This window comes from Dasypus novemcinctus, chromosome 2 (genome assembly GCF_030445035.2).
Source record: "Dasypus novemcinctus isolate mDasNov1 chromosome 2, mDasNov1.1.hap2, whole genome shotgun sequence".
Taxonomy (NCBI): domain Eukaryota; kingdom Metazoa; phylum Chordata; class Mammalia; order Cingulata; family Dasypodidae; genus Dasypus; species Dasypus novemcinctus.
This window is the reverse complement of record NC_080674.1, coordinates 23,203,586-23,217,052: the sequence shown is the minus strand read 5'-3', so window position 1 is coordinate 23,217,052 and position 13,467 is coordinate 23,203,586. Positions and strand designations below refer to the sequence as shown.

General features: G+C 32.8%; 1 protein-coding gene across 2 annotated transcripts in view; it reads left to right on the top strand.

Moving 5' to 3' along the window:
* CDH12 (cadherin 12) overlaps window positions 1-13,467 on the top strand; it is a 1,117,721-nt gene that overhangs the window by 1,046,818 nt on the left and 57,436 nt on the right. For both annotated transcript variants that reach the window (XM_058307302.2, XM_058307298.1), the window contains one exon: window positions 5,927-6,180. In XM_058307302.2, coding sequence (XP_058163285.1) covers window positions 5,927-6,180 — 254 coding nt within the window. The remainder of the gene's footprint in view (window positions 1-5,926; window positions 6,181-13,467) is intronic.

The window sequence follows — 13,467 nt, the reverse complement described above, 5'->3', positions numbered from 1 at the left end:
ATTAAAGTCTACAACATGATTAAGAGTGTAGAGTCTTAAAATAAAATACACATTTTTAAGAGTTATGCCTTTACTGTAAGGGAAAATAATGCAATTTGCATCATAATAACAGAAGATATTTAACAGTAATACTAAAGAGGGATAAAGCCCTTTAACACCGTAAGAACTTTATTTACATTGGGTAAATATCCCCCCATATTTCTATACATTATGTACACAGTGATCATTGTTATATTCAGAAAATATAGAAAATGCTTTGAAAAAATTTAAAAATAATGTAACAGTTATTTCAATTTGATTTCAACAGAGAAAATAATTGTTTTGAAATGGAAGGAAATCCAGACTGTAGAAAAATATATCTACTATGTAAAAATATTCCTGAATATTTATGTATAAATTATGAACAAAATGAAAATCACAATAATATAGTATTACATTTATTTATCTAAATTTGAAATGGTATTAATTAGTATTCTGCTATCAAAGATAAGATCTGAGCATTTATTTCTATCACTTGCACTTCAACTACAGAAGCTGTTAATTATATATTAACAGTTGGATTTTAAGGTTAAAATATATAGATTTTATTTTTCTAAAAAGAATTAGTATTGTTCACAATCCATCCTCTTACTGGGGTATCACCACCTCTGAATCCTTTTCCTTCTTTTCCCTTTTCCTATTCCACTCCTCCTACTAAGACTTCTTTTAAATGTATCCTTTGCTTAGACATTCTTATCATACTTGGTGCTTTAACCTCTGAATTCACTCTTATGTAAGAATTCCTGTACCTTGTCTTTACCATTAAAAGAAAATACTTGGAGTAACGTTTGCTTTCCCTTAGAATATTGTCCACATCATCCTATTTTCTTCTGAAATTGATTTGCTGTGGAGCACGTGACCAGCCGGTTACCTTATGGAGCTCTTGAGTCCTAATCCTAGATGAATCTTGCCTAATTATTTTAATCTATTCTTACATGTCAATTTTTCATCACCCATCATCTATAGAACTTTATCCAACCCCCCTCTGAAATGTGTTGCACAGATTCAATTTGTTATTCATAAGAAAGAGGTCCTGACTTTTTCCTATTAAAACACCTTTGCTCTGTATTTCAAGGATGCTGATTATCTGTGTATTCGTCATCTTTGACTTCATATAATATTTTGTGCCTTTTGCATATTTCTTTGGGTAATGTTCATATATTTGGTTTCTGATTACTTATTAATTCTGTATTAGTGACATGGTAGTAGATTTCTTAATCCTGTGATTTCTCTTTCCTTCTCATTCACTTGTTTTATCATCTTACTTTTTGCTCTAATTTTCTTTTACTTGTGTTCCGATTATCTTGTTCAATATAAACAATGTCTCAAAGGGATAGTCTTTCATTCATTGGGTTATATTTTACTCCACTTCCTTTTGAGTGGTATGCTCTATATTTTATACATTTCATTTGTACTATGCTTGCATATTTGTCATTTTAATTTAAAATTAGCACAGGCATCTCAGAACAAAAACTTGATTTGCTCTTATAGGTCATAGTTGAATTATTTTGGTCTTCTTTTCCACCCTATACATTTTTGTTTGTTTTATTTTGTTTGCTTTGCTTTCTCTTCTAAGCTACGGTTTGAAAGCGGACAATTTCTTTATTTTTCTGAATTCTCAAGATGGCAAGGGCAGGGACGAAAGGAAAGCTCAGATGCAGCTTGTGACAGACTTTATGGGTGAAATCAGGCTCTGACCTACTTCCTATGAGGTAATGATAAGTGCTCTCTACTTGGGCTTATTCCTACTGGGATGGTGGAGATAGATATATACTAATCAGAGAGGGTATCAATTCGTTTCTAGACTTTTTTTTTTTTGGTCCCAATTTTCTTGCTAGCTCTTAGTCAGGGCCTTCACTCAGTTGGTACAGGCCACCTCACGTGTTATTACTGACTCCATCTCACAAGGCAACTTTCTTCTTCAAAGCCAGCAGTAGAGTGACAGCCTCGGCCTTTTTCTTTTAAAGGCTCACCTGATTAGGTCAAGTCCCTCTAGGAAAACCTTACTTTTGATTAACTCAGTGCCAACTGATTAAAAATCTTAATCATACCTGTACAAATTATTTTTTTCCTTAAAAAATAACAAATACACAGGGGTCATATCCCATTAAGTTAGTAAGTCCCTCATACACATAAGAAGAGGGCATTAGACAGGGTATGGCATAACGGAGCTGGGAATCTTAGCATTCTGTTTACTCTAGTTGCTATTTTAAAATTTCCCCAAGTATCTTTTATGATAGCTATCCATTACTACTCAGTATTATCATAGAAGTGTGAAGAGGCCTGGAAGAGCCAGTGGGATACTCTCCTTGATTTAATGTCAAAATTGCTACCCCTCTAGCTCATCTGTGAAATGAAGAAATTATTTGGCATTGAGCATTTTATATTGTTTTTCATAAACTGGCTCTCAGCAAGTAAAAGTAGAGAAAATGGCAAGAAAACAAAAGGATAATATCTTGCTCAATTCCATCTTTTATTCTCTGGAGAATATTTAAATGTACCATAATCCTTTTCTCTCTAGTTCCCTACAATGTAACTTGTTTCCTGAAAATTCTGGTTTTACCAAACTTCTGGTATGGAAACACACTAAGGAGGAAGGAGTTACTCAACAAATTCTCTGTAGTCAGTCATCTTTCCACTCTAGAAAGGTTGGTAAAATCAGATGAGGGCCCCTAAGCAATTCCACAGTGTTTTCTATTTATTGCTTAAGAACTAAATTAAACTTCCTAATAATGGATTCTTTCACAGAATGTGATTCACTTTCTAACCAAAGATAGCTACCCATTTATTCTATTCTTATTTCAAACGCCAGACCTTTTATTGATTGCCATTAGATCAACTCTGTTCCCCATCATTATCCCACCCACCACCCTCCACCCCACCAAAATGGGAAGGTAATCAGTCAGATGGATTGGGTAAATTTAACTAGAGAGAATCAATATTGTTTTTCTTTGCTCTTTCTGAGCTATTCTGTTTGATTAAAGTGATGTTTCCTAAGAGCTAGGGGCGTGAATAAGTAAATCCTCCTCGGATATTACTGTGGCATTTCTGCTCAATTTGTGATAGTCTTTGGCCATTCCAGGATAAAAGTTTTTAGTCACATAAAAAAGTCTACATGTACAGAAAGATTTTTCATCTCACTGTATATCTTCCTGACAACCAAATGATTGCCTACTGTGGTTGGTCAGGAGTTTTTACAATGAAGACAGCAGCTGACCTCTTCAAAAACATGTGAAAAGAATTTCTGAATTGACCCTGCATCTATGGGTTTGAAATGGACTTTCCAGTAGGGAATCAAGTTTATCCCGATAGCTGTAATGTATAAGCAAGGAGAGAAAAAAAATTTACTTCTTATCTAGAAAATAACTTGCCTAATCATACAGATGATCAAAAGAATTTAAGTGTCTAGGATAAATTAGGGACCAAAAAAAGAAACAATTGGGACTACCTCCTACAGTCCAAGATAGAAGTTAATTCTGGGGCAAAAAGGAAATAAGTATAAACAGCTCAATTTGCTTTCTAGGCAAATGGACCCCCAATGTTATAAAGTCAGACTAGTCTTAATCTAGAAGGACCTCCAATGTTATAAATTCAGAATAGTCTTAACCTAGAAGGTAGGGATCACTATCATACAAAAAATCATATTGCCTAACACTCTTAAAAAACATTTAAAATTCATAAACCATAATGTTCTTTCATTTGAATTAGCTAGTACATTTTTCTATCTTATATATCAGTTTTTCCAAGATATCTCCTAAGGCATCAAACTTTTCTTGAACAATCCAGGGATGGTGGAAATTAGTACTTATTTAACAACTCTTAAATTAAATATGATGATATCATCTTCACTATTCTTAAGGTTTGCTGAATGCAGTGAGAAAACATACCTTATTTGTCTTTGCATATTTCTGTCCTCCCAAGGTAGATCCAAGAGTTGGCCACTAAATACATTTTCTAAATATTAATTAAATTTTGAATAATTTGTTGTTGCTGTTGTCATTAGAGATTGTTTCCTTTTTCTGCCTAAATTTTTCTATTTTTAATAATTTAGATTACTGCTAGTTCAGCACTGAAAGAGCCCTATAGTATAAGCCTAACTGATCTTTGCCATAATAACCCTTCAAGTATTAATTAATATCTTAACTCCAAGCTAAACATCCCCAATAATTGTAATGGATTCTTAATTTTGCTGAATAATGCTTTAACAACCCCTTCTGGCAATCTGTTATTTTTTCTTGAATCTAATTTCTTTACCAGAATGCAGTAGTCAAAGTAAAGTTTGATCAAAATAAGAGCATTCTGGGTCTATCCACTCACTTCTCTAAGACATTAGATCTCTATTCATGTAGCCCATGCCCATTTTATAAATTGTGGTGCATTATGCATGTCATTCTTTATTTATAGTAGCTTTAAAATAAATGAAACTTCCTAATAAGAAAGAGATGCAAATTGAAGGACAAGATTATATATAAAGAAATACATGGCAATAATACAGCAAGTGCAATAAATCTGAGTACAGGGTAGTTAAAACATGAATAAAATAATTATGAATTATGCAACATAAAGATAATCATTACAGTAACAATAATATATAGGTACAACTGAATGAAAAATATAAGCAGTCATGTCAGTGAAGCATTATCATATTCCTATAATAAATTCCATAGGGTTGAAAGTTGGGGAGGATTTCTAATGGTTGTTTTCCACTTCTTCTTTTATGCTCAGAGGAAATGCAAAAAATAGAAATCTTATGCTTCTAAGAGAAGAATATTCCTCCTTTATTTTTCCCAGATGTACTGAGGCAAAGAAATATATGTTGACTCAGCAATTAGGAAGTCATTGGATGACACTAAAGGGAATTACTTTGGAAAACAGAAACAATTAAAGGCCCTGGAAAATCACAACACTAATTTTAAATTCATGTCTTCTTTTTCTTAGGTGATTTGAAGTCAGAACCATTGGTCTTAGAGTTATCATTTCAACAAAATGCCACAGCAAAACCATATTTCTGAAATATATTGAATTTTGGGGACCATAATCCTAATATCCCACCTTCCAGGTGAACATAAGCAGTGGCAATATTAACACTGAGAATTAGTGTCTACAAAGACCAATGACTGGCAAATGTTTTATTTCACAGCCTTCTTGAATTTGATCATATGCCTTTAAAGCTTTAATTCTTGGTAATATAAGCAGAGGTTTCTTGAACAGTGCTCGCTAATCATACATGTGACACTAGAAACAAGGAAGATCAAACCTTCTCCAATTACCACTGTGTATGTTTTAAAATTCTGATTCAGTCCTTTTCCAGCCAATCTAGACATTCAATTGTACTAATGGAAAATGACATTATAGTCAAAATAAGAAAAGTTTTCTAAGAAAAAACACACTCTGTTACACCAAGTTCTCATGTGAGATCAAAAAAGCATCTTCAAATAGCCCATTTCAGTTTAGCTTAGTTTTTTATTTTTATATTTTTGATTTTTTACTATTGCTTCTTTCCACCAGATGTCAGTATTGGATAAGAGCAGAGAAATGCTGCCCTCACACTTCCTCTTGCTCTTTTAACTCTACTAACATAGATAAATCCTGGCGTGTGTTTGTGTGTGCATTTGTTTGTGCTTATGTATGCATGTGATATCCTTTTAGTGTATGCAACTGATTATCTCTACAAATTGCACAGAAACTTCTCTGAGTGGGTAACTCTCTTCCTAAAAAGTCTATCTTGTACTTCCATTACCCACTAATTATATCGGAAAATGAAATTATATGCAATGAAACCCAGACAACTGTTATTAACTTGCAAATTTCTCTGAAGCAGTGCTTACCGTTTCTGCCACATTCTGTATAAATGCACCTCCTCGCTTTTGATTTGTCCTCACTTTAGCCATTAGATTTTGAAACAAAGAAGGCGTATACTTTTAAAGTGGAGGCCTCCAACCTTCACCTTGACCACCGCTTTCACTCTGTGGGCCCCTTCAAAGACACTGCTACGGTGAAGATCAGCGTGCTGGACGTGGACGAGCCGCCAGTGTTTAGTAAGCCCCTGTACACCATGGAGGTTTATGAGGACACTCCCGTGGGAACCATCATTGGAGCCGTCACTGCACAAGACCTCGATGTGGGCAGTAGTGCCATTAGGTAAGGAAAAAAAATGCTTTCTTTTATGCTTCAGAAAAAGAAAAAAAATGTAAACAAATCTGCATCAGTGATTTAGCTACAGAATATGATGCTAGAAGATGTAGTAACATTACATGACAGATACAAGGATAGAGGAAAAGCCATACAGTTTGAACAAAAATACCCAATTTCATTCCCTGCAACAGTGTTGACCAGTGGTGTGACACTCGGCATGTCACTCAACCTAACAAATCTTGGGTTTTCATCAATACAAGGCATTTACTAATACAACATCAGAGGATTATTTTATGATATTGCCTAAGATTTTATGCCAAAATAATGATAAAAACAAAATTGGATCAACCATTCAGTGGTTACCTCAACACTGTTTAGCATATAGTAAAAATCTCAGGATACTGCTAAGTCTGTCCTGCTCTTTGTATTTATCTGGATCCTTCACCAAAAGTAGCATGAGTACACTTCTTCTTGAAGCTTGTTTATGATCAGAAGGGAAATCACATCTAACATAGGAAAGGGAAGAAAAACAATTACCTAGTACCTCCTACCTTTCGGACAGAGTGAGGTCCAATGCGCTCACTGAATTCAAGGGGTTTTCTGCATGGCTGTTATAACATGGTTCACTTCCAGTTCAACTCCAGAAAACTGTTTATTATTTGCATTTGGGGGGCATTCATAAATGTCTGCTTCATTGATAGTTGTTTTATATTAACCTGCCATCTTTCTTCAATTCTGTTCCTAAAACCCATGCCATGAATGTACTGTTGATGATTGTAGAAATGAAAGTACTACTGAAGAAAGTTACACTTTATTTCAAGAACGTAAACAATTATGGAGGAAATACTGAAGGCAGCAAACAAAATAATAGAAAAGGCAAATAAACATAGTTAGAAGCACTTTGCAGTTCAATCACTGAGGAGATTAAAGGGACATAGTAGAACACAATAAAGAATATGCTATTGTTTAATTTATTGCAATTTCTAGTTTTGAATGGTGACAAAAGCATGATGAAATCAAATATTAACAAAAAATGTAATAATTTTAATTCAGTATTTAAAAACCAAAAATCAGGAGAGCTATAAGTAGAAAATACCATAAGGTGGGAGTTTCAAATTTCTAGTTGCAAGATAATGGTTAGGGTCAAGAATCTGATGTGAGAATCAAAGGAAAGTCACATTTTAGAGATACTCTCCTACTACAAACCTGTTCTTTTATGTGGCAGGAGCTAGATTCTGACAAGTGCTACTTTGTGTGAAATAAAGTGGTATCTTTGGTCTTGCTTCTAATAGGTAAGCTGTCTGCTTCACTAAACCTCTAGATAGAAATGGATCTAATTGATGACCATGAGGGGTTGTCAAAAGACACAGCTGTTTTTGAATCAACCTGAAACCTGTCTTACTTCCAAGTCCTTGGAGACTTGGATAATCTTGAATCATGTCAGTTGAGCATACGTCAGATATGAATCACCTTTAGTTGTTTTGAACATATGTTTGTTCATTTAAGAATGATAGTAAAAATGTGCTGTGGAAAAGAAACTTAAAAATGTAAAATTACTTAACATGCTTCGTTATGACCTCTTATTTTGTGTTGACTTCCTTTGCTTTAAATGTCTTTTCAAGGGGTTATTATGCACAGTATTAACTTAGGACTATGTTTTGCCTTAGGACTGGGTATTTTTATCACCACTGAGCACAATAAAAAGAAAGTAGAACCTTTACCAAAGACTGAATGAACTCAAAAGAAATATTCACTTTGGTGTATTGTCTGGCAAATATATCACGTCTTTTCTTTTTCCTCCTACCAATTTTCTAGTTAATCTTTCCTTTGCTCTTCTAGCCCTTGCCTTTGATGCACTGTTTTCTTGCCTCTAATTTGTATTTTCCTTGAGGTGGACCTTGTTACTGCACAGTTCACAGAAATGCACTTAATGAGTCAAATAGGTGTGTACCCACCACAAGTGAAGTGGGGAATTTTTGTTAACTGCAGGCTCCTGAGCTTAGAAATGAAATCTCCAACAATTGACTCTTGATAACTTTGGAAAATAACATTTCATTTGGTTTGAATATGAGTAATTTGGATTACAGAGAAATTTCAGTTGATAACTTTGCCCAATATGTGCCACTTTTGTTTAGTTTCAAACATGTAAAACTCTTATTCTCTCAAACTTTTTCTAATAAAATGTAGTTACATTGTATAAACTATGAAAATTGATGATTCAATTTTAAACTCATTTCATGTAAAGAAGTACTGGATGATAAGGGAATGATGATGTAAAGCAAAATCCATTCAATGTATATAAACTCAGAAAAATATTATTTCAAAACTATAGTGCTTAACAGATGATTTAGTCATTTATTAATGATTTCCCCTTTTGTTTCATGATCTTTCCATACAAGACCCACCACTTGAGAAAATAAATTTTGATAATTAATAAATAGAAACTTATTATCAACTACTGTCAATAGAAGGTAAATAATAAATTACATCCTTGTTAAAAAAAATGTCTATCTGAGCCTTACCTAAAATGCCTTACCTAAAATCTCATCTGTTCACCATACTTTGTGAAATTATAATATTTAGACACTACTGCAATGAACTGGATTTTATTCCATTGTGGTTTAAAGAGGCTACCAAAGTACTTCAGTTTTCAGTTCAGGGTCCTTTCCAGTACATCAGCAATCTTATCATGTGGGTGAAATCCCATCCTCCACCTTAGAACACTTAGTAGGTGGTAAGGAAAGAGAGGCCCAGCTTACCAAATGGCATCCTATAGTAGCATATGCAATTTATTTCAATCATTGGCTCACTTAAGCAGTAAATGTAAGAAGCTTGAAAAATGCCCATTTTCTATTTTTCACGTTTAACAAAGTTTTTGTTTATTAAATGAGGTATTTGGTACAAAATATTTTAGAGGTGTGCCTAGCACATTGTAAGGGCTGCATTTATGCTTTGTTTGCTTTGGATGTATATCGTTTACCCTAAGACTAAAAACTCCATAAGGGCAGGGATTTTTTCTACATTGCTCTTTTATGGATTTCCACACACCTAAAATATTGCCAAACTTGTAGTAGGTAGTCAAGAAATATGTGTTAAATTAATGATTTAATCTTTGCAGTACTAATTTCAGCTAAAAACAGTAAAATGACATAGTACTCATTTATAACTATTGTTGGCATGAAGAAAAATCATAGCAGTTAAATATTTTCTTCAGAAATCTAGGAAAAATATATGAGAAACCATTAGCAATTCTTTGGCTCAGTCAGAAATGTTTGCTCAGAGTTATAACCTAGTAATTAACTTATAGGAAGCACTACAAAAAACATTTTTTGGTTGAGATTGAAACATTGTAGCTTTTGTATATAATCAGATATTTATTCCTCTAATGTTTCTTTGATGATTCTAAGATATGCATTATGCTATAACTCACAATGTGAATGCTATAGGAAGGAAATAAGGTAAGAAATGCTCAAAAAGTGTTAACTATTTTATCTTAATAAATATTTTAATAATGTTATCCATAAAGAAACTTCTTCCAAAAGCTATCGTATTCTGAAGTATGTTTTAAGAAAACAGGCATCCCAAATAAAATAAGTATGTTCTCTGCTAAGTAATGGAAACTATAACACAAAAGACTGATTAGAAACAGGAAACTGTACCCTATAAAAGGAAGCATTTTAAGATCTTAAATTATGAAAAAAAATATGTGTTTGTCTCTTCACCAGAAACTATCTTTCATGAATTGCTTTATTAATTTTCAGTGGGAACAACTGGCTTTCAACAACAGTTAAGACTAAGTGCCACTTAAAGATTGAATGATACATTATAAATTCTTAGATCACTTGAAGGTGTTAAGGGAACCTAAGTGAATAACCCATCTGAAAATGTTTATAATGAAAAATAGAAATAGAGATATTGTATATAAATTGGTAGGCATGGACAGAAAAAGCAGGGAGGGTTGACACTACAGAATACTTTAAAGAAACTCCTGGAAAAACAAAACCATAAAAGGGGGAGTATAGATTTATAAACCACAGGAATAGCTGAGTGTTTTAGTATCTGGGGAGTTTGCCCTATTTGACTTTTTCACAAGTGCTCTAACTTAGTGTTTAGGACTCTCAAGAGAATTATTTTGCTGAAATTGTGTTATTGCATGAAATCTAGTGGTAAATGTACTGAACACTCCATTTTCTCAATTATAGAAGCTAAGGGACTGAGAAATAAAAAGGAGGAAGTGCTTGACTGCATTTTGCTTTGAAAAAAAAAATTACACCCTATAAAGATTAAACATCTACATCTATGTATCCTTAAAAAGATAGAAATACCTTATATCTATTTATTTAGATATAGATCTCCTTAGAGTAGATTTAGAAAAATGCATATGCTCACATCCACATATATCCACATACTGTATTTTGTTAATATGCTGCATTTTGTGTTAGTCTAAGTAAACAAGTAACATGGTCCCAACTTTCAAATATCTTTTCATTGTGTACATTTTGAGGATGATGTTTCAAAAGTACATAAATATTTATTCAATAGGCAATAAGTAGCAATTGCGATTATAAATTTCAATACTGAAACTTAATGACTATAAAAGACATGGAAAAAAAAAGACATCATGGAAGAGATGATGTTTGAATAGACAATGGAATATAAATATAGTTTTAATTCCTAAGATGGTGAAAAACTGAGATGGAGGAGAATAAAAAAGTGGTATGAGAGAAAAAAATTTAGATGAAGAGAATGAAATTGAATCAAGCTTTTAGGTAAACCTAACGTTCAGAGTTTTCAAGGCTAGTTCTGATTTTTAAAATTTAACAGTGACTTGATTTGCTTTCTGTTATCTCCCGTTGATCTACTTGGGCCACTGCCCCAAAAATCAGCAGGAGCTACTCCAGATGAGACAAGGGAGTATATAAACTTCAAATATGCTCTTTTCAAGTTATTGGTCCATTAAAATCTCCCTCTTATGATAGAATGCTATCTGTAGTTGACATTACTAAAGAGAGGCAATAACCTTTACTATTACATCCTGTTTATTTTGTCTGCATTGCAAAGAACAGCATTTCCTCTAACTTTACACCAAATAAATGAATAATGAAGAAGAACAACTCATTCCAGAAATTGTTGATGAAGAATTTAACTTATTATAGAGAAAAAGAAATCCACTTGTGAAAAAACAGTCATTTTCCCATACCTGCTTAAAGAAACTAATTGGCAATCAATAGAAAAGAGACTATTGCAAAGAGCATGTTTCTGTTCAAGATGGACAGATTTATTTATTTACATCAGCAGCAATTTGCCATCAACATATAGTAACAATGGAATAAGTAAGTTTTCCTGGGCCCTGGGTTGAACATTTGCTCAGATTTGTTTAAATATCAGAACTGATGTCATTTTACAAAGGGAGAAACACAAGCCTGAGAAAATCAAATTATGTCTTTAGTAAGGAACAGTTTTCTCTGATGAAAGTTTTTGGGTCCAGCATTTACAAGAGTGCAGTCCTAGTAGAGCAGTGCCTACAGCTCATCTTTGTTGCTTCATCTTCACCATTTGAGAGGAGGGCTTGCAAGGCCATAGAGTTTGCTGATAATTGACTGAAAAAGGATTTGAACAAAGGCATCCCAATTCCCAAGATCAAGCTACTAACCACTCAGGTACTTAAGTTTAATTGTAATACTTACCTACATTTTGAGTTGCTTTGTAAGTCTGAAATTGTTGAGAACATCATTAAAATTGCATAGCTTATTTTTAAAAGTGACTAGAATGTCAACAAAGGCTGTAAAAATGTTCACTATTTGATGCTTTAAAATATGCTAAGCATGGACCCCATCTGGTATTATTCTAAGCACTTTACCTATGTTTAAGTAATTTCAACCCTACCAAAAAATCTTAAAGAAATCTAGAATATGTTAAATAAACAATGACAACATTGACATTAGTCAGGCTAGACAGATAAAAATTAAGGTATATACTTGCTTTCTTAGCATGGATTTTGTTTTTGTATGTGTGAAAAAGTTCTCTCTTATTTGAGATCAATTCTTTTTATTTTATTGTTTTGAAGGAACAGAATGTTCTTATAATGTTTAGACACAACTAAGGGTTAATTGACTAAATTCAATGGATTTGTGATATAAATCTACAGTTCCAATTTTTATGGAGGTACCCAATGACACATTTTTTAAAAAGATTTAAATAGATTTTATATTATTCTAGAGATGCATTGAAGTAAATTTCAATGCCTAAGTTTCAGGATATTATTTAGAATGGTAAAACATTTTAGAGATTGCCCCATTAAGCTCCTTATAATTCACATAATGAAGGAATATCAATTTATATGTATTCTAAATTACTGACCTGAACTTTTCTGGGTTTAGTACTTGCCTTTGAGAACTCCCAGTTTTTTGCTTTACCTTGAAGTTTTGAGAGTGTCCCATGTAGGTACAAATTTGTTATTTCTTTCCCTTCTTTATAATTTCTTAAACTATTTTTAGAGAATATCCTTTTCCTCACATTTCTTTGAAATGTTAAATATTACTATGATTTTAAAAGTTTAATTCCTTGAAGTATAAAATAGATAGATATGAGAACGTCTCCTTGGAAAATATTGTAATAGGAGCAGTGGCAATAGCAATTGCACCCAGGTGATAAAATGCCTTAGACTACCCAGTGAGTTAAAAGATTGCAATTTTTAGAGTGCAGATGAACTAAAGTGCACACATATCACAAGCAGGACATACTTGCAAGCAGAAAGAAGGAAAATAAACACTTTCAAACATGTTATCTGTATTTGACTTTCAAATGACATACAACTCTAGTTAAAATGACATCTGTCTTCCAAGTCTTGGCCAAGTCACTAGAGACAGTAAGTAAATCAAACTATGATCTTGAAAAAACAGACATTTCATTGATTTCAAAGGATTAGATATGATAAAGCTCACTGAAAAAGGCTTCAGAATAACTATATTTAAATACTCAAAGATGAATAATTAATAGGATGCTTTACATGTGATTAGGGCATTATTAAGAACAATCAGGTTTATAAATAATTAAATATGTGTAAGTACAGGATATTGTGGCTAGAGAAATATAATCAGTGATGAATCATTACTGTATAATATAATTTGTATCAGAGAAACAAAATATGGATAGTTTGCCCTTTTCATTTGAGAAAAACTGTTAACACCAATTAAATTAGATAAATAAGATAAAAGGAGTAAGAAGAGAAAATTTCATAAGATGGAAGCAATAAATTCTGCCCAGAGGGATTTTGAAATGCTTCATGGGAAG